The sequence below is a fragment of the Aythya ferina genome, assembly GCF_964211825.1.
Source record: "Aythya ferina genome assembly, chromosome: 24".
Taxonomy (NCBI): domain Eukaryota; kingdom Metazoa; phylum Chordata; class Aves; order Anseriformes; family Anatidae; genus Aythya; species Aythya ferina.
The window spans coordinates 2987510-3009128 of NC_140322.1; the positions used below are offsets into that span (position 1 = coordinate 2987510).

At 48.3% G+C, this 21619-nt stretch overlaps 2 protein-coding genes across 3 annotated transcripts; one reads left to right on the forward strand and one right to left on the reverse strand.

Moving 5' to 3' along the window:
- Window positions 1-1024: 1024 nt before the first annotated feature.
- Window positions 1025-3047, reverse strand: AIRIM (AFG2 interacting ribosome maturation factor). Of its 2 annotated transcripts, none has more exons than XM_084497269.1 (4): window positions 2759-3047; window positions 2509-2688; window positions 2312-2430; window positions 1025-1948 (listed from the first exon to the last, which is right to left on the reverse strand). In XM_084497269.1, exons 1-4 carry the CDS (start codon window positions 3022-3024, stop codon window positions 1908-1910), a joined length of 606 nt encoding a protein of 201 aa, XP_084353395.1. In that variant the 5' UTR covers window positions 3025-3047; the 3' UTR covers window positions 1025-1907. The 2 variants fall into 2 exon arrangements, with proteins under 2 accessions (XP_084353395.1, XP_084353394.1); XM_084497268.1 differs by having other exon boundaries at window positions 2214-2430.
- A 172-nt stretch (window positions 3048-3219) lies between these two features.
- On the forward strand, window positions 3220-8766 carry CDCA8 (cell division cycle associated 8). The gene is made up of 10 exons (XM_084496900.1): window positions 3220-3364; window positions 3980-4108; window positions 4363-4403; window positions 4874-4949; window positions 5275-5414; window positions 5789-5868; window positions 6209-6307; window positions 6493-6619; window positions 7053-7139; window positions 7472-8766. Exons 1-10 carry the CDS (start codon window positions 3283-3285, stop codon window positions 7514-7516), a joined length of 906 nt encoding a protein of 301 aa, XP_084353026.1. The 5' UTR covers window positions 3220-3282; the 3' UTR covers window positions 7517-8766.
- Window positions 8767-21619: the final 12853 nt, after the last annotated feature.

Here is a 21619-nt window from a genome sequence, read left to right on the forward strand (position 1 = left end):
TAAATACTGGGAAAGTGAAGTTGACTTTAAATAATCCAAAGGCAAAAAGTGAATATCTAGAGCTGAGAGAGGAGTTTGTGGCTGGAAGCAAAGTTCTGGAAAGGGAAATTACGTGAAATGGCTCACCGTGCTGTGGATATGAAAACAAATGCCTTATGCTGAACCAATACTGTGATGAAACCCACTGCACCAGAAGCACACTGGCAAAATGAGTCAGTGACAGGTCACAGTGAGACAGAGCTACTCAAAGATGGGAAATGCTTCGCATGCAGAAGCAGCTGCATTGAGACTGCTGTACATTTGCTAAATAAACTGCATTCTTGGCTCATCTGCCAAACCAGTATCTTAACTGCATCATCTGCTTTATCTTAAACTGAGGCAGGAGGAGCCCATTTCTCACTTTCCTAGCAAGGAGATGGCCAAGTGAAAAGCTCCAGAACAGTGGCACGTTGACTCACAGCAGCTAAGCTGCACTCTTGCACAAGGTCTGTAGGGGATGCAAAGAGCAGAAGCGGCTCATCCAGCCACAAGAGCCACTGTTGCAGCAGGCTGGAGGGCAGGATCAGCACCAGCAGCACTCCAGGGCCCTGAAGCAACGTGGGGCATGCAGGCAGAGAAGCAGCTTACAGCCATGCCAGCAAACCAGCTGAGCACCCCACCAGCCCCCAGTATCCATGCTCAGAGCAGAACCTGCCTCATTTTCCCTCTGCTTAATGCCCTTCCTTTGACAAACGCTGATTTCATCAGCCGTGACACCCTGAAGCCATACCAAAGCCAAGAGGGTGATGTTATTTTTCTTTGCAATTAAAACTGCATATTAAGTACCATTCCACAAACAGTCATCAGCTGATGGGGAAGAACTGGCAGCACCAGTCCTGCGCAGCCAGCAGCCTCCAAAGGCCCTCCGAACACAGCTCTCTGTAGGTTGAGCAGTGCCCTCCGGTGGTCAAATGGATTCTCCGGGGTTTGAGACATATTTTGCCCTCTCCCAAAAAAAAAGATAAGAAACGTACTCAAGCACATCTACAGTCTATCTGGAGGCACGTTTTTTTTTATTTGACCTTCTCTGACAAGTTACAGCTTTTACCAGGTAAGTTACAGACACGAATCCCATCACTTCCCATGAACATTACAAAGGATCAGTTTCAGCCAACAGAAGAGGACCCTAACTGACACCAGCTGCTGCTGCCACAGAACATGAAGTTTTAAGACTCAGTTAAACATATCAGTATTTGTTACAAGCAAGTCATTTTAATTGGTACAGACATGTCTTTCTCAGAATACTGTAACACACTCAAAAACTGCCTGTATCAGATGTCAGGTGTTTGTGCTAGATCTGTGTACCTTTGTAACTACATTTACAAGCCACATTTGTTCCTTCCTCTTCAATGTACAGGTGGGATAAAAGCAAACATGTTGCTCAGAAGCACAATGCACAAACTGTTTTTAATTCCTGACTTAACATCTTTATTTATTGTTAAGGATGGTACCTAACAATCTTTATGTGGTATCAACCCACTGGACCTCAATGTTACATTTATTTGCAGTGCACTTCACCATTTGTTTACAAGTCAGTAAGTTTCAACTTTTTTTTTTGTACACAAAACACCCGTAGCAGGAAAAATAAAGGATGCCTTTCATAGTTGAAGATGCTGACTCTCTTCTATTGTTGACTTGTTCAGCTCAACCTCTTCTTCAGACGCTGTCCATCTCCATTTGAAAATGGAACAGTCCAAGCATTTCCTACCAAGGCCAATTCATTCAGCTTCCAAAACGTAGCAGTAAAGCTTTTTCGACTCATCTTCCTTTTTGTGGTTATCTCTGAATATACCAGACACTCATAGAAGCTGGTCAACATCAGTCCTTCCTTGGATTTTCCATCTGGAGCCTGGTTAGCAGGGCAGCTGTCACTGGTTGTCCAAGTAGAGAGAGACCTTAAGGAGAACATCTGAGTTGGGGAAGAAAAAATAAACCATTAGTTTAATGCATTTGTGTTCTGTACCTGCAAAAACCTAAGTTAAAACAATGAAGTAAAATGCACATAACGCTAACTACACAGAGCTCGTGAAATGGATTACCAATCCCCATTATAATGGGAGAAAAGACACCACTCCCAGATGATCCTTGGGTGTAAAGGCTAGTATTTACCATCAAATCTTTCACAAAACCTGAGCATGGCCTGCAAAGAACCAGTGCAAAGGGAGCAAGCTCACCCACTGCTACTGAGCCCAACGCAGGAGCTGGGTGGTAGGAAGGCCTTCAGCCTCCCGGGCTAATAAACACCCTTTGGGTCTGCCACGTGAGGAGCTACCTTGAACAGTGTCTTCCTCGTACCGCTTCAGAACCCTCTTCCAGGCCTGCGGGAGGGCTTCCACATCTTCTGGGCTGTCGCAGTTGATGCTCAGCAGTAACAGCTTGCTCTCCAGGTACCTGCAGGCTCCATAAGGCCAATATGCACACAAAGCAACACCCATCACCCCCCACGGAAAACCCCCACCGCAAGGATACAGGTGCCGGTAGTACCGCTCCACGTCCTGCAGCCCTTCCAGCACATCAGCCAGCGACGGGCGACGAGCCCCACGCCGCAGGGTTTCGTCCAGCCCCAGCTCCGCCGCTTTCTCCTCGTAGACCCGCAGCACGGAGGCAGCGCCGGTCCCGACGGCATCCCTCAGGGCGCGGAGCTCCTCCCTGCGGGGCACAGCTCAGCCCAGCCTCATCCCCCGGCACCCAGCCCGGCCCCGGAGCCTCCTCCCCTCACCGCCGCCGGCCCAGCTGCTCCAGGAGCGCCTCGGCCGCCCCGCGCTGCTTCCTCCACAGCCGCTCCCGCAGCTCCCCGAAGGCCCCGAGGGGCGAGGAGCCCCACGCCAGCCTCCGCGCCGCCCGCAGCTGCTCCGCCAGCCCGGCGAGAGACACCAGCAGCGGCTCCCACGAGGCCAGCGCCTCCCTCCGCGCCGCCTCCTGCCGCTCCGCCACCGCCGCCCACTCCCGCAGCGCCGCCGCCATCACGCCCGCGGCCGCCGCCATCTTGGCGTCTTCCCGGAAGTGCTCTCCGCTTGCACGTCATCAAGCCGCGGCGCGCTCGGACGGCGGCGCGGCCAATCAGGGCTCGGCTCTGATTGGCCGCGCGGCGCTCGCCGCGTTCTGATTGGGCGGAGAGGGGGGCGGGGCTTGCGTTTAAACGCGGCGCGGGCGGCGGCGGCGGCTTAGGGGCGGTGGGAGGGGGTCGGGGCTGGGTGGGCTCCGCACGGCGGCAGCGGCACCTCCAGGCCCCGCGGCCTCGCCATGGCGCCCTCACGCAAGAAGGCGGCTGGGGGGGCCCGCAGCAGGAAGCTGGCTGCGTTCCTCAAGGACTTCGACCGCGAGGGTGGGGGCCGGGAACGGGTTTTGGGGAGGGGGTGGCACTGGGCCTGGTTCTTTTTGGGGTTTGGGGTTGGGGGGGGGGGTCTGGGTCCGTTATTGGGGGAGGGACCCGCTTTGGGGGGGATGGGTTTGGAGGGGGGGTGGTCGAGCCTGATTTTTGGGGGTGAGGGTGGTCCTGGGCCCAGTTTTTTTGGGGAGTGGGAGTGGTAGGGGTGGTCCTGGGCCCGGTTTTTGGAAGGGGGCGGCCCAAGGCCCGTTTTGGGTGTGGGGGGGTTGCAGCAGCATCGGGCCCCTTAGTTTTAGGGAAGGGGGAATCGGGCCTGTTTGTTTGGGGAGGGGGGAGCAGCCCAGGCCCTGTTTTGGGCTCGGGGTGGTGGGCCTATTTTCTTTTTTTTGTTGGGGGGGTGGTGAAGAGAGGTGCCGGGTCTGTTTGGAGGGGGGGGGGGAGGGGCTTGACAATTGAGCCTGGTTTTGGGGGAAGGTGGGCAATGGTGGCTCTGGGACTGTTTTGTTGTTTGTTTTTTTTTTTTTGGAGGGGTGTTTCTGGGCCCATTTTTTTTGGATTGGGGGGTGTCTTGGGCCCAGAGCTGAGTATGACCCTGTGCCCCTGTCCCTGTAGTGAGGAGCCGGGTCGATCAGCTGCAGACAAATGGGCAGCGCCTGGTCAAGGAGGCAGAGAACCTGTACAACATCGAGATCCTCCGGCTGCCCATGGCACTCCGCGAGATGAACTGGCTCGAGTACTTTGGTATGGGGAGTGCTGGGCTGGTGGGGGCATTCCTTCCTTTGCTAAATGGGCAGCAAAAGCTTGAGGCAAGTGGACTTGCACAAGCAGAAAAACTGTGGTGTCTGGGAGTGCTGGTATCCATCTGAGGTTGCTCATGCACTGCTAGGAAAACTGCTTTGTGCTGCTTTTTGTTCTAGTGCAGTGTTAAAATATAGCTGTATATATTGTACGAGCTGTTGGGGATCACTTCTAAAAATGAAATGTTTTCTTTCTAGCTAAAGGAGGGAGTAAAAAAGTCTTGGAAGCGGCAGTGACAGTAAGTATTCAACACAAATATTAAACTGGCTTGGTGGTGTCATATAGCCCTGTAGGAAACAAAGGGGTTCTTGAATCTGTAGGAGTGTTGCAGTAATATGGGTTACATTAAGTCTTAAAGCAGCATTTACAAAATTATTATCAGTAAGAGATGCTTCTTGTATCCAGTATAAGATTTGCCTGCTGCTCATACTGCTCCTTGGCTGGCATGCTTGACTTCACTCATGTGTACCCAAAGGAACACACAGTCTTCAGTACACCAAAGCATTTCTAAATTGGTTGATCAGCAGGGAGATCTAATACAAAGTGACATCCCTAATAATAAGGACAGTAGGGACAGTCCCCATCTGAGCTCAACAGAAGGATGTGAAGGTGTTTTTGCTGTAATACTCTTAAGGATTTGGTCAACAACTTCTGTTTCAGATCTATGCTACTGATAATCCTAACAGTACTATGACTTTTTAATTTTAGGCAGACTTGGAAATAAGGGAAATAAACAAGTTAACAGCAGAAGTTATCCAGACTCCTTTAAAAGTCATCAAGAAAGGTCAGTTTGTTTCTAAGCATTGTGATGAGCTCAATAAGAGGAAAGCATGTCATGGTTAACATACTGTGAATAATAATTCAGTTCTTAAAGCTTTCAATATCTTTAAAGATGTGGAAGCAATTCTACCTTCATTCCTGCTATCTGAAGTAGCTTTACTTCTGTCAAAATGTTCAAAATGGTGTTCTGTCCACCATTTTCATTGGAATTCAGATTTTAGAAGTAAATTGTTGCCAAAAATGCATGTACTAGCTTAATTTTTACCTTAAGTGGTAGTCCATAATGTAAAATTAGTGTTCTCAACTTGGATAATGCTTTCTCCTTCTAGTAGAGAAATCTAAACAGGTTATTGAAGCCATTGAAGAAGCAGCAGAGTCTCCTTTGCTTCCTGTAGCAAAGAGAGCAAAACATGATACCCAAGTTGTTCCAACGCTAGAAGTTGAAAATACTAATCCAAGAACAGGAAAGGTAAATGACTACTTCATGATTATTTTATTCCCAAGATATAAGCTACTTACTGAGTTGATGATGCTTTTACCAATAGTAACATAATTTTTTTAATATATCCATTTTGCTCTGGGCAATAATAAGTAAATGAACAGGACTGAGTCAAATTAAAAGTTCATGTATCCTTAAGTTCTACAGCTGAACTTAAGGGAGAGAATATAAAACTACTGCTTGAATGAGGATGGTCTCAGTTTGCATGGGGTTTGTTTTGGACTCTTGTGATTTTAAAAAGGAGCATATTGAGTCAAATATTTTGTATGGAAGCATTTATTCCATATTTGGAACTCCTCTGCCATGTGAGAGGGCATTAACTGATTTGGGAATTAATGTTTCAGATGAGGGCATCTATTAAAAAAGCACCAGTGTCCAGGAGCAGAAGAGCTCCTTCAGCAAGAGTGAAACGCATGAGTAAAAGGTAAGAAAAGACATCCCTTACTACAGAATTTCCAAAAATGGAGACCAAGTGTAGATTGCTTATTTATCTTTTATGTGTAATGGAGTGTGGCTTAGTAGGCTGGCTGATATAGGCATGCCATGCTGGGGACAGAGTGGGGAGGCAGTGGAAATGATGTGACAGTGATGGAAAGTGGTCAACTTCTCTTGTAATGACCAGCTATCCCTAGCTTTGGGTTGCCCTGGATTGGTAAGAATCTCCAATCATCTCACCTAAAACTTTGATAAGACACCACTTGTGTATCTTAAGATGATTTTTTTCTGAGCAGTAGGGCTTTACTTATTTATTTTCTTTTAAACAGGTCAAGCAAAAACAACTTCATCACTCCAGCTACTGGCCGAATGGTTGATCTCTGTGTTCAGGGCGGTACTTCCATTGTCACACCCAGGTTTGATTCCAGGTCTGTGTTCTATTAATTTACTCTGTTAATCTGTTATATAGAGGAGTGCCTTGCTGCTTGCTTTATGCATCAATCATCTTTATGTGGAACATTCCCCAGTGTCTCTTTGAACCTGAAATACAGCTTTTAGTCGAAGTGTTTTAAGTGATTGCAGTAAAACTTTTTACCCATAACTTCTGTTTCAGAATTTTCAAGACCCCTGGTTTGCGCACACCTGCAGTAAATGAACGAGTTTATACCATCTCTGCCAATGGCAGCCCCCTCGCTGATGGCAATGATATCTTCATTACAGTCCCTGTTGGAGGAGGAGAGGTAAAGTCAGGAACTTCAATCTGTCCAATCCATGCTGAAAGGATAGCCTGTAAATTCTTGGGTGTTTTATCAGTTTCTACTGACTCTTGGCCATCCACTCTTGTCTGTTTACTTGTTCCACTACAGGTTATCGGGGAATAGATGTAGGTTAAAAAGAACCTTAAAAACTATCAGTCAGAAGTGGGAGCTGGCCTAAGCAGAACGTAGTGTGATGTTTTTCTGTGCATTTATGTATAATTAAAAATAGCTTCTGCTGGCAGTTATGTTGGTGCGCTGAAATGCAGGTATGAGGTGAGCTTCTGGTCAAACTGGATGTAGATCTTTGCTTGTACATGGTCTTCTAGTATGCATGGATTTCTTTATTTTTTTCGTTTTCTGACTGCTGCAGCTACCCAAACAGGAAACCTAAGATTTGGTTTTGGTGTTTTTACAGAGTATTCGTTTAACAGCGAGTGATTTGACCAAGAAGAATCTTCTTCATTTGAATCCGGAGGCACAAGGAATTATGAAGAAGCTATCAGTAAGTCTACTTTTAATCTAGTACTGAAGTTATAATGCAGTGTTGTCTCTGTCATTAGCCACTGGACTATTGAATTGTAATAGCTCCTTATTTCTTTTCCCCCTTGTCTTGATCTTGGCTCATGTCACTGATCAAGAGAGAACATGAACTGAGAATGGAAGGATGGGAATACCTTTACTTCACATCTAGCTTATTCTAAACCATGCAGTTGTTGGAAAACTTATTGATGTTTTGAAAAACAAAATGTATTCCACTTCAGGCAGGAGTTCTAAGTGTCTGTGGGATATAATAATAACTCTTAAGACTGCTGATGGATTTCTCTTTCTTCTTAGGTTCGTCTCGCACAAGCTTGCAGTGGTACAAAAACCCACCGATGAAACTTGATGAATGTTGGCATCCCTCTGTAAATATGGAACTTTACATTTAGGACTTTACATTAGGTCTTTAGTTCTTCTAATCTGTCTTCCTTCTATTAGCTTACAGAATGGAAGTTAGGAATTCTTTTTATACCTGTAATATGTGCTGAGATTAGAATGCATTTTTTACTTTTCAACAATTTAAAAAAAAAAAAAACAACAACAACAACCTGAATACTTTATTTCGTGTTTACTCTAAGGTGGAGACCAAGGCACAGTTACCTTGGGCTTGCAAACCAGCAAGCTGAGTAGAAAGGCTATTGTGGTATCTTGCAAAAGACATAAGCAGTGGACGCAAGTGACTGGAGTTCACTTCTGTCTGGGAAAAGAAACCAACAGATCAGATTTGTTGTATTTCCTTTCAGGCATGGCCTTTCCCCACTGGTGGTTTTAAAAGTGATGACTATCTCAGTATAGTATTGAGATATCTCAAGGCAAGTTACAGGTGCCTGGGACTAAATGGAAAGTTTCTTATTGTTTATGGTGCTGCCATGAATTTTAAATATTTTGGTTATGAGGTTTTATAGTGGACATATTCATTTTATTTTTTTAAAAGAAATCACTGGTGGTTTAACAAAATCCATCAGCTAGACTGTTGGCTAATCAGATGCTGTAAGCTGTAGCTGTAAGGTTATTCAGTGATGTCTCTAATGTGAGAGAACTGCTTTTCATGTATACTTCTCAAAAGCTTTAGGAGAAGACATTCCCCTGAAATTGAATGTAGACAGGGAAGAATGAAGTTGAGACTAGTCAAATATTGTTTTTCCTGTCTACCCATTTAAATTGAATTGATTCACTGCATTTCTTAGAGGTGAATCCAACTAATACTATTTAAACTGAATAAAACAACTTCAGTCAATAATTGTATTTTTCATCATTGCTTATAGGAAATAAATCTTGCTTCATTCCAAATTCAGGAAAACTCACCTTTAACACTTCCCCAAGAAGCTGTATGTAACAGGAACTTATCTGGCTTAATGTTTTGTGAGATGATGCCAGAGTAGTCGTGCATTTGCTTTCCTGTAACAACAGTCTTTTTTAACAGCTTAGAAAGGGCGGAGCTCCCTATGAAGCACTAGCTATCTATGACAAGATGGCATTATGTTTTATAGTGCAAAAGATGTCTCAAAACCCAGGGTTTCATTTTCACTGTGAGTCTTTGTGGGAGAGGATGCATATCTTGTCTATGAAATAAACGTGTAATTCCTTAACAGTGTCATTAGCTTCGCTTCCTAAAGTGTTACTCTCTACTAATCAAAGTCAGATGTGTAAAATGGCATCTGCAAGGGACAGCCTGATAATCCTCCCTCTGTTTCAGCTGGGGGAGTTAACACAAAGATGATAAGGTGTTTGTGGTAAAAAATTTAGCTTTGCTAACTTTGTCTAAGAACTTTATTTCTAAAAATAAGCCTATTTGTTCCTTAGCTGGCTCTTTCCAAAGACACCTTTTCACCCTTGATTCAAGCCACTTTGGAGAGACTATGGAGTTAAACAAGGATATTTGTTGTCACTTTGGGGATTTTTTTTCTGGGCTTGGAGGAGTTTAGCTTTTGCCAAAGCCAATCCTGCAGCATGATTTAAAAAAGACTGGGAAATGCTGCTATCAGATGCAACTTAATGTGTTGGTGTAATTTTTTGTAGCCAATAAGCTAGGGAAAAAAATATAGAACAGCATTCGTATATGAATTTAATTTAAAAAAAACAAATGTGTCACAATGCAAGCCTCAGCTATGCACCACACATTTGGAAATCACTTTATTGGGTTTTGGTAGCTTCCAAGTCTTAACTGCAGGTGGCAATATTGTAAACTACTAGGCTACAAGTATTTAACTTACTGTCTGAATTCTGCTAGTATTCATTTTAAAATTACTTGAGCAGTTGCATTTTGTTTAACAAAACTAGAACCTCCCTCACTTCTGTTCAATTCAAAGATTCCTGGGGCAATACAGGGAACCTGGTTGACTTTTTCTGTGTATTGGCGGAGTATTGTGTGTATTTGTATATTACTTGTGTGCTAGCCTAGCTGTACTCTGAATCGTGTAGTGGGAAACAAAAAGCAATGCAGCAAAAACACTGTCTGGTTGGAAGAGGCTGCATCCCTCGCTGGCAGGAGCAGTTCAGCCTACAGAAAGACTGGCATTAGCTTGTCATCTAAGCTGCTGCAAGGTCTGGTGCTATGGGCATGGCTTCAGACACCACCCTCAAAATAGACCCAGTCTTGAAGGGAGAGCTAGAGAACATTGAGGCGTTCTCAGGATATCATTTTTTTGTATGTTCCTTCCAAGAACTGAACTGTGAGGGAGTGTTTGTGCCTTTTGTTAATAGGTGAGGCTCTTCAGAAGGAATTAAGGTCCTGTGTTTTGCGTCTGATGCCATAAGAAATAAAGTTTTCCTGGTTGTAATTTTCACTATAGTTCTCAGCCCTGTGTAGAATTCTTAATGGCTTTCTTGTAGGAAGGGTGGTTTGGGGAGTAATGGCTGAGGTTTGATAAAAGATTGCTGAACACTGATGCTTTTTAGATCAAAACCACAGAGCTGAACTAGTGCTCTTTGAAAATAACTCTCCTTTGTGACAAAGCAAGCTGGAAAAGGAGAGCTTGTGGAGCTTCCAGCAGGGAGCAAACAAGCAGCAGGGAGTGTCTGGTGAACAACTCCAGTCTTGCAGGGGGAATAACATCTGTGCCTTCCCTGGCTGGCTGAGATGTCTCCCTCCGGACAGGAGCTCCTGTGTGCCCCAAGCAGTAAGTTGTGCTGGGAGGCTTCCTGCAAGTCTCTTTCACTGCAGCTTTGCTCTGGGCACACCAACTCCAAAGTTCACATTTTCGTTATGAATTTGGGCTGAACCTATTAATCTAGAGAAATAATGAGCAGAATAGGTACCTGGTGAGGTGCCTTCCCCGGGATGTGCTGACATTGAACTCCCTCAAAGGGCCTGTGTTAGATAATGATCCTAATAGGTGGCTCCTCCAGGCAATTTGATAGATGTGCACTATCAAGCATTGTCAGAAATAGCTCCGTATACAAAGCAAGCGTTTATCATCATGGACACCTTGCAGGTGGTCACTGATTCGGTGACATTGTAAGAAATAAATAGATAACAATCCCCTGCTTGCAGATGGAAGAGATGATAGTTTAGAACAAATTAGAGCTGTCTCTAGGCAATTTTTTCATAGAGGAGTTTTTGATTTGAAGGTGCAGGACAGTAGCTCCTCTGGGTGACCTGTATAATTCCACCTAAACCCCGTGTTCACTGGGTCAGCTGAACGCATAAGAAAAGGGGAAAAAATCCTTAGCATCATTGAAAGAGGCACAGAGGAACTGTTTTTCTTCTAATTTCTAAATTCTTTCTTCTTTCTTAGATAAGTGAAGAGAACTGCAAATTAAAAGGTGAAATTCCTGTCTGGAAACACCTGCTGTTTTGGTGACTTGGGTTGAACAGACAGTTCAGCCTCTCTGAACTTCTTATTCAGTGGCAGTGTCCACAGCTCGCAGTTCAGATATTCTGCAGACAAAAAATTCACTCGTTTATGGAATTTGAGCCATTTGGGGAAAATCAGCACACAGCTCACAACCTCAGGGATCAGGGGAATAACAAGAAAAATGAACTTTCAAAAAAAGGCACTTGTTTAATCAATAGAATCAAAAGGATGGCTTGTCCTCATCAGGGTGTTCCTGGAGTGACTCGATGGGTGCGTTCTACTCCCACCCCGGTGTTTTTTCCACACCAGCTGAACTCCAGTCTGCAGCGGTGATGTCACCGCAGCTCTGATCCAACTTGAATCCTTCCAGCAGCGTTCACAGCTGAGCAACGAGCAGCTTTTAATGAGGCAAAAAGATCATCTCCATTAAGGAGATGAGGCTGTGGGTTGTACTGACAGTGGTTTTTTATCCGGATCCCAGGCTCTCTGCAGTAACCCTGCTGCAGCAGGCTCCAGCCGGCATCCCTCGTGTGCTCATTGTGTTCAGCCCCTGCCTGCTTCCCGCCAGGCTCTCTTCATTCTGGGCAAAATCCTGCTGGAAGCACTCGGCCGGGGGCCAGGGGCAGCTTCCAGCAGCTCGTTGTGACTGCTGAGATGCTTCACTATTAAATTCAGCCCAGGTCTTGCATTTGATTGCTTTACAGTGCACAGCTGGGGTAGTCCAAGGACGGAGCGCTAACCCAGATGTTGTGGCTTGCTGAGGGGCTTGAGTGCTGAGCCTGAAGTTTGGCTTTTAATGTGTGGGTGGTGGAGGGTGGGAGGTGAAAACAATTACTCAAATTAACAGGCTTGTAAGTGTTTTGCAATTTAAGCTTCTGTAACTTTGCTTTTTTCTTTCTCTTCTTTTTCTCCCCCCTGTCCTAACTGAGAAAGATTTAACATTTAATTAACCTGACATCACTTAGCAGTTGGGCACGCAATTAGGTAACAGATATTAATTAGGAGATGCGACTGGTGGGGACTTTCCCAAGCTGGGATCTTGCAGCACAGAGGCTGAGCGGTGCCTCGGAGGGGCTGTGCAGCCAGGCGCCGTGCTGCGCCGGTCCCCCGGGACCCTGCGGCCTTTCATCCCATCCTGTGTCGTGTGTCACAGGCGGCGAGGACTTCAGAAAACAAATCAAACAGCCGTGTTTGCTATGGATTTAGCTGCAGCTTCTTCTCCTCTAATTGATTGTACTGCGGGGCTCCGGAGGAGCTGCCTGGTGAGCCTTGCTGCGATGCTTGCTCATCTCCGTGCGTGCGTGATCAGGAGCAGGGCAGGGGCTCTCTCCTGGCACACACCCGATGGTTTTGCAGGGATGTGTGGTTTAGGAGAGAGGTCTTTTGCACCTTTCCTGAAGGAGCTGCTCCCCACTTGGAGCTAAGGATGCCAAAAGCCTCACAAGGGGTACAGCTCACCCCGGGGCTCGGTTTGGGTGACAGCTGGGTCTCTGGGGGTACAGGGAGTGGTGCTGCAAGGCACAAAGGCAGGGTGGGGGTTGGGGTCGCTTGGTGGAAAGGGTCCCTAGCAGGGGAGCTGCTGAGATAGAAGAGAGTTTTGTTTGTAAGACTGGTTTGAGGGAGCTGTGTAAGAAGCCAGAGGGGCTGCGGCTTAGTTCCTAGGTAGGAAGGGCTGAGGGATGAGTTCCTGGGAAGCTGCCTTGCTCTGTGAGGTCTGGAGGTGCACAGCACCCTGGTGCATCTCTGCTGGTCCCACGCTGGCCACCATGAGGAGGATGGCAAGTGGTCACAGCCTGTCTATATGGTCTGCCAGTGGCTGCCTGGCAGAACAAGAAGGGCTTTGCCCTCCCTGCACCACCTGCCTCTACATGCCAGAATATTTCAAAGGTCTGAGGGAGAAGTCCCTTGCCTAAATAGCTGAGTTCTCTGAAAAGGAAAGGACGAGCACACCTGTCCAGCTGCAAAACTGTCCTGCAGGGGCAGGCAGAGAGCTGGGGGATGAAACCGCCTGTGCTGAGCCCCATCCAGCAAGAAGAAGGCTCATGTTGCCATACTGCAAGCCCTTTTTTAAAACATAAATCAATATTGTCTTCTGTGAGAGGTGGTCACAAGGCAGGATGGGTCCTTGCCTTGCACCAGGAACAGGAGCCAAGGAAAGTTTGAGCTGTCAGGAGCCCAAAATGAGTATATCCAATTTATTCATAGATGGCAGCTTTCTTAAAGGCAGCCTTTCCTCCACAGCTGTGGTGCAAATCAGAGCCATATTGTCCAGTGAATCTCATTTACAGCAAGATAATATGAAAGCTGGTGTGGCTGGGCCTCGCTGTGGGGTTGCAGGGTGCCACTGCTCTGCTGTCACATCTGAGCTGGGGGAAAGCATAAATGTCCTCTTAAAATACAGCGGTGGGAACCAGAGCTTACAGGGTGCAGACTTCAGAGCGATTTCATCCCTGGCTCTGATGGGAGTGGGGATGAAATTCGCTCTTTTTCCCAGAAAATAAGTGCCCGTAAGCCATGGAACTTTACCCACCCCTCGCCCAGCAGCATTATTACGCTGAAAAATGGGATTAGACAGAATCGCTAATTTGAACATCACACACAGAGACCAAAATCCCAAGTACCCTCCCTGTCTCTCCAGGGAAAGATTTATTGCCTGCTAGAGTGTAATTAATCTAATTTCCCTTAATAAGGGTGAGCCACTTAATAGGAAAGTCATGTCCTCAAAGCTGGGTGCCGCCTCTCAGCCTGGCTGTGCCCAGGAGAGCAGCCAGGGGAGAGCTGTGGTTATCTTTGGGGAGGAAAAGATGCTCTTGCAGCACGATGTTCTCACGGTGCTGTCGTCGGCCGTGCTGCTCGCGTTGTGCAGCCTTGCAGCCACCGCCCGAGAGCAGCTTTCAAGGGAAAAAAATCGATATTTACCAGTTACGGGCCAATCTTCCTTCCAAAGTACAAAACCTGCTGATTTTGCGCAGTTCGGAGCTGCGCTGAGCTGGGAAGCAGATGCATTTTGTGCACCATTTGAACTGAATTCCTTTGCTGCGAAGCAGGGAGTGGAAATGTTAATAAGATGTAGCTGCTGTCGTGGGCTCGGCTGCCCCAAACACCAGCGGGTCCCTGCTCCAGGGGAGAGATGGGGTGAGGGAAGCGAGGGTGCATCCTCGGGGTCAGGGCGCAAGGCTGGTGGAAAGGAAAAGGATGATTTATCCTTGTCTGCATCCCTCGTATAAATAGCACCGAGGGGGTTTGTGTGCTAATTGCAGCCTGTCGGGGCTAGCTTAGCTTGTTACAGGCAGCAGCTGCCAGGGGGGCTGGAGGGCTCACCCCTGGAGGGAGGATGGGCAGCCGGGGAGCTCCTCAAGGGTCTCGGCAGCTGGGGGAATTGCTGGGCTTTAAAAAGATCCAGCACAGGGCTTTTTTAAAGCCCTTTTCTAGGGCTGGAGGCATACCTCATGCAGCTCAGCCATCCTAAACATGTAAAAATCAGGGGAGAGCTGGCTTGCACCATCCCTTTTCTGCCTCTCCCCGCTCTCAGGTGGTTTTGGCTCATCTGCATGGGGAAGGTCAGATCCGGATCACTGGCAGGGTTTGTGTTTCCCAAGTGCTGAGACTTTGTGAGCAGCCACATGGTTTATTTGAAAGGGCTGCAGTCAGACGAAGCAGTTTTGGAGGAGCAAAAAGAAAGAAAGCAAAGCTCCGTAGCTGGACTTTGCTCCCAGCACTGAGGAGCCCCACAATTTCCTGCCAAGAAATGGTGAATTTTCCTCCTAGTTATCCACAAAATAGTCCGTCTGGGGGGCCAGAAGCGGGAGGCAAGGGGGACAGTGACTAATGACAGCTCGTGTACCGGGGGCCCTCTCTCTGCTGCCACACAGCACAGCTGGGATGCGGTGGGAGAGGGGCGCGAGGCGGACGGAAAGCTCATTTCCCACCGAGGGTGACCTTGTGGCCCGCGAGCCTGGGAAGCTGAGGCCTGATGGCACTTGATTGATGGCATGCGAGGAGTCGTTCTCCCTCAATGTCAGTCAGCTCGCCTCCGCTGACTGCAAATGAAGGCACAAGGAATTGGAGAGTAATCAATGCCAGATGGAAAGTGCAGTTGGAAATGTTTCTGTCTGGGGCACGCGGCCCGGGAGGAGAGCTCGGCTGGGCAGCGCGGAGCCCGGCTCGTGCAGGCTCACGAACGCTCTCGCTTTCCCTTTCTGCTGCTCAATTATCGCACACAGAGATGACAGGAGCTGCATCTCCATAGGAACCTGCCGAAGGTGGAAAGCACTCGCCAAGAGCTGCCAGCTCTGGGTCCTGCCAGCTCCGAGCAGCTCTCGCAGATAAGAGAGGCGACGCCGTCACCCCACCAGGCAGCAAGGGGCACGGCTCTGGAAAGCAAAAGTTTCGCACTTTGCACAGCGCAGAGCAGAGAGAAGGAACCTTTAGGTTCCTTTAGAAGGAGCCAGGCAGCTGTGAGAGCTCAGAAAACCCCTGAGCATCCCCAGGGAGCTGGGCAGCAGCGAGGCTTTCGGTGCATCCCCTCGCGACTGAGCATCACCCACGTGTGGTGCAGGATCCTGCTGCTTTCTGTGGCCGGGACTGCAGACATGGGAGCAAACCCTCAGAAAAACTGTATTTCCTAGGGAAACAAGGACATTTTAAAGAGGAATTTAGTGATTTTAACTTTAACTGAGAGAAAGAGACTGGGGCATAGCAAATGTCAGCAGAAAAATAGTGCCGTAAGTGATGCTATTCAAGCGCTGCGTTTGAACCACTTGTTAAAATTAAAGGCCTGCATTAGTTTGTTATAGGGAATTGCCTCGGGCACATTCAAACGCATTAGCTCCTGGAGCTGTGCTGATGGAAAAGGCCATCAGAGAGTGCCGGTGCCATGAAATGCATTAGAGGCACCCGGTGGGACGGAAGCTGGGGCTGTCAGGAGTGGGGTTTCTCCAGCCACGCAGATCCATCACCGGTGATGGAGAGCACTTTGCAAGGCAGAGCTGTGAGGAGCCTTCAAAGAGCAAAAAAACCTTTGGGATAACGGGAGTGCATCCCCTCCTGCGTGGCTGGCACAGCTCAGCCCTGACAGAAGAGCAGAAAATGAAAGGAAAGCCAGGCAGTGCTGGGCAGCCACGAAGAGGAGGCAGAATGGGGCTGCAGAAGGGTTGCCCATTTTTCCGTGGGGCCATTCTGCTGCAGCTGAGATCTCCCAGCTCAGGAGCTCAGACCGAAGCCGTAAATTTTATTTGGAGTAGATAAACGTCATTTCCCAGCACGCAGATCGGCTTGGTCCATTAGGCAGAGGCAGCTCAGCCCGTGCAGGGCAGTGCTGCCAGTCCCAGGGGTCCCTCTCCAGCAGCAACCAGCTCGTCTGATGGGATTAATGCTGGGAAGCAGCAAGAGGGGCTCTGCTGTGTGGTAATCACAGCTGTTAAACGGTGTGGTTAGGAAAGAGGGTGATTAACGGGAACCCAGCAGCAGCCAGCATGGGGCTGCTCCATCCCATGTTTGTGCAGCCCTGGACAATGGCAGGAGGCAGCGAGGAGGGTCGAGGATGGAGGACAGAGGATGCTCCTGCTGGTGCCACCTCCTGCCCCTGGAAGGATGTGTCCCCATCCCATGCCAGCATGGTATAAAACAGCGCCAGGGCTCTGCTTGCTCGCTATAAATAAAAGTCCTTGCAAGGTAGAACCAATTTCCCTTTCCCTTGGGACAGTGCTGACGGAGAGTAATCCCATTCTTTTTGGCAAATAAGACTCCTGGCAGGTTTTTGTGTGTGTGTGTGTGTTTGAGGAACAAGGCACCTCACTGCGAATCAATTCCGGGTTCACTTTCTCACCCAATACCCATCTCACCTGGAAACAAGGAGGAGGGGAGGAAACTTCAGAGGCAAAGTTTGATGCTAATAGCCCAAGTTAATTGCCAATTGATGGGAGCTGGGCTTATCAGAGCCTACAGCTCGCTCCACATCCTGACACCTCCCTCCTTCGCTCTCCCCCATCTGGCATTTGCCATCTGCTCTGCACCACGCTCCTCACCTTACCTGCTGAAATATTTCCTATTAAGTGGCTGCTGTAGAAATTTGCTCCGTGCCGAGCACCGGAGCCCTGGGAAGGGCAGGGGCACCATGGTTGGTGCCATGCAGGCACGAGCTGAGGATTTCATTAAGTAATTGGTGCGGGCAGGGGCTTGCAGGCTGCGGGGAAGGTCTCGGCTCAGCTTTTCTCCTCTACCTCCATTTGCTAATGACCTGGCTTTACCTTCTCACCTCCTTTTCTGGCTTGATGCCACAGCCAGTTTCTGCTCTTTGTATCCGTTGTTGCCCTAAAAAAAAAAACAAAAAAAAAAAACAAAAAACAAAACAAAACAAAAAAAAAAAAAAAAAACTATTTTCTTTTGAATAGAAGCAGAAACACTATTTCACTATTTTAGTGCAGAACCACTGCATTGCTTTTCCTGCTTCCCAAAATCACCTCCTGCAGACAATATCCTCTTCCTCTTTGGAGGCTGAAACTATTTGCTACAGTCATAATTTCCTTTCAGCTCCAAAGATTACTTTTGAATATTTCTCTGTGGGTATTCAATAGCGATGCTCTTCTGGCCGTAGAGGAGGTTTCAACAGAGCTGCGAGGTATTTCCCTTCCCGACGGAGCAGGCATAATCCATTCGGGGCTAACTCCTGTGTGACCATGGGCTGGCTGTGGCAGGAGAGTGCTCCTGCTCCGGGCACCCCCAGCTTAAAGCAATGCTGACAAGCTCTTTCTCTGCAGTTCAGCAGCAATAAGATGCTCGGTGAAGAACCACTGGGGCAGGGGACAAGGCCACATGCAGAAGGGAAGGGACGTGAAGGCAAACTGCAGGGCCGGCCCCAGCCCTGCCATCCATCTCTGCCCTGCTCCAGGAGCTCTCCAAGCGAGAAGCAGCAGCGAAGCTGCTCGTGATGTTTTTAATCAGCCTGGGCAGTAAAAGGAAATCAGTCATGTTAAAGGAGAATCGTAAAACAGCTTTGAAAACCACAGAGCCGTGCAGAAGTGCTCAGCTTTGTTTGTTTAGAGCCCAGCCATTTTACGGTGCCATAAACCTCCCGGCACGTAGGCTGCAGAGCGTAAATCCTGCTCCAGCTCTTTTATGTGCTGCCTAATGATAGGGGCAATGCGTGGACACAGACGAGTGATACAGGGAGTCGGGGCACTGTGTCTCTGTGTCCTTGGTATCTCCCAGCTAGCCTGGCTGGATTTATTTTTTGCCAAGCAGACAACTCCGTGCTCCCAGGATGCGACAGATGCCGCAGCTTCCCCCTGCCCTGTGCCGCTCATTTCGATGCAACTTGCTGAGCTCCTGGGCTCATCAAAGTGATTTTTCCACTTTGTCACCATTCTCCTGGTGAGGTAGCTTCCTCTCCTTGCTCTCAGCTCTGGCCCAAAAAGAGCATCGTGGCTCCTTATCTCCCAGAGAGGTTTCCTGCAGGACTGGGTTTTGCTGGGCTGGTTGTGCTGGAGGAGGCAGCGATGCAGTGGGCTCTGCTGGCACCCTCATCTCCACTGGGATCTGGGGTCCTTGAGCTGAGGGGCATGGAGAGGACTCTCAGCTCTTCTCCAGACTGCTCTCCATCTCTTCTGGTTAGGTCCAGCCAGGGTTTGCTGCAGCACCAGCCAGGGCGGGTGACAAATGGCACGTGAAGGTGTCGCGGGGAATATGCACACCCAGTGATAGAGGCGTAATGAATGAAACGTTGGTGGAATTGATGTGGGGCTGCTGTAATGAAGGTACATGTGTTGTGAGGATTAGGACACGGGTGTGATGAATGTTGTCCATCAGCTGTGATAAAAAGCCTATCATCCCCAATACATATTTTCAAAAACTAATTTAAGGCTGAACGAGATTATTAAAAATGAGGAGAGGAAATTGTCTGGGATATATTTAGAGTCCCTTGGTAGGTAGGAAGTGGAACTACAGCCTGTGGGGTGAAAAGGATGGTTGTGGGCATTGTGACAGCCTCTGATAAGGAGACAGGGCTGAGCTGGTCTGGAGGGGAATGAATTAAAGCTCATCTGGGGTCTTGGTGCTGCACGCAGGGACCAACCCCACTGGGGCTGAGCCACCTGCCTCTGTCCCCAGGCTCAGTGTCCCCAGTGTTTCTTTCTTACTTGGTTCCTTTCCTGAATCTTTGCCTGTTTTGAGGCTGAGCAGAGAAAAACAGAGAAGCTGCAAACTTTGTTCCCTTACGTACGGTGACACTTTCTCCCACCAAAAAGTGCTCCAAATGGAAGCCTTTGGGTACACCTGAACTCCCCTGGGGAGCCTTTATGCAACCCCACATGCAACCGGACTCTGTGTCTTCGTTCTTTCTGAAAAATCCTAAATGTAACCGTAACCGGAGAACTGAGAAGAGGGGCATGTGCTTTTCACCCAATCATTATTAGAAAATGTGATGAGAGGTCAGTTGCTGGTTCTGTATGATTGTCACCAAATAGCCGCTATGATCCTCACCCCGATTCAAAAATTGTTATGGGAACAGAAATGGAGAAAAATGTGCAAGACAGCGGCACTGCAGAATTTAGAAAGAACATTAGGCGACCCTCTTAGGGTGCAGGGCTTCCTCAGCTTATGGGGACGGAGCCCTAAATAGACCCACGATTACAGGCTCGGCTCAACGATGCCATCTTGCGACAGTCAGCCCCAACTAGCATTACAAGCCTTGCTGAAACTGCCAAAGCAGGAAGGAGCCAGCCTTCTTTTACTAGCATATAAGGAGTCAATGAACCTTATATGCCATTTCTAGACAGATTGAGGGATTCGCCGGACAAGCAAATAGATAATCATGAAGCTAAAGAGGCTCTCATGCCGAAACTGGCGATTGAAAACGCTAACACATTGTAAGAAGATTCTGCAATCCATGCCTAATGGGACAACCTTGGTACAAGTGATAGAGTCCATGGTGTAATTATACAAAACTATAATAGCATCATTCCTTGTGCCAGGAGCCACTCTGCTTGGCTGTGGGATCGACTGTGGGGTGGACGTCCCCTAGGTGCACCCCGAGCTTTTTCCTCGGAGGGGTCTCCACTCTCAGCCACTCACCGCGGGAGTAGACCTCCTGAAGCCGTGGACAAATTATTTTAAGTGATATTTTCCTGTGGTATGAAAGAGAAGTGCAAGAGGCCTCGTTGAGTGATCGTGTGATTGTGCTGTGCAAGTGAGATGCAGCATCGCTGCGAAGCAACATCCCTGGCGCTTAGTGGCTTGTTGGCTGCTGTAGATTCTAGTAGGCACCCTACTTTACCCTCGTAAATCTGCTTGTGATTTTTCACCCTGTTGCTTATTGTACCTTGCTTATTGCAATGTCTGCTGTGCTTGACAGAAAAATCTATAGAAAGCATTTGGTTGGTTGAAAATAAAAAAGGGGGAATTATGTAAGAATGTATACTCAATAAATGCTTCAGTTGCACACCAGCCTGGAGTCGTGTGATAAATTCCCTCCATTCTGCCATCAAAAAGTGCCCCCAAGGGAAGCCTTTGGGTACACCTGAACTCCCCTGGGGAGCCTTTATGCTGCCATGGGCATTTCTCTACCAACAGCTGAGCAGGTCTGGAAGTCCTGGCGCAGCCCTCTGCCTGCCCTGCATCTATGGATTTTCCCCTTGCTGCCCTTTGCTTTTCCCCACAGTGTTCCCGGCCCTCCAGTCAGGTTCCTGGGGCCAGGACTTCCCTGCAGACACTTAGTGGCACTGGCCCGTGGCTCCGGCCATCCGAGGAGCTGAGTTTTGCTCTTGAGCGTTCCCCCTCTCTTTCATTTAATCTCGCTGTGATGTTCACTATGACAAGATCATTAGAAACTGAGTTAATGTTGCAGAGCTCTTCCTCCCAAGCAGTGTGTAACCACGCAGACGATGCCTGCAAGACAAGAGACTTAATTGTGTTCTGTCGGTATCCAGGGGGATGTCAGCCAGCCGAATTTAAAGCCAGGCTGGATGGGGGTGGGAAATGCACCTCCATTACTCACCCAGGCTGAATGAGGTTTCGGTTTTATTATCTCCTGAAATAGCCAGTGCCTGGGAGGTGCTGATTGAAGCCATTTGAAAACATGACAACATCCTCGGGACAATAGGTGTCTAATCTAATGAAGCCAGAATGCATTAGCTAAGAGCTGCGTAAAGCGAAGAAAATGCAATTAAAGCATTCCTGAGGACAGATGTCGACCTACGTAGGGGACACTGATATGAAGACGTCGGCAGAAGTCTAATGAAAATAAATGATCTGTTTGAAGCATTTCTCAAATCGATAACGGAGTCGGAGGCACCGCCACTCTGCCTCGGATCCCAGCGTTGTCACCCTGGTCCCTTGCTGTCCCCGGTGACATCTGTCCTGCGTGGAGGGCAGCATGGGGACGGCAACAAGGATGGGCTCAGGCTGTCCCTGCCACCCTGTTCCCCTTCTCTGCCTTCTCTCACCTGAGTTTTGCTCTTAGGAAAGCTGTTTTTGTTGTTGTTGGTGGTGGTGGTTGTTTGTTTGTTTGTTTGTTTTTTCCCAGCTGTGCAGGGGAGCCGTGCCCAGCAGGGTTGAGGTCCCGCATCGAGCCCTTCGAAATGCGACAAGCAGGGCGGAGGTGGCAGTGGACAGGACACGAACAGTTCTGTCCTTTCAGAACCGTGTAGAT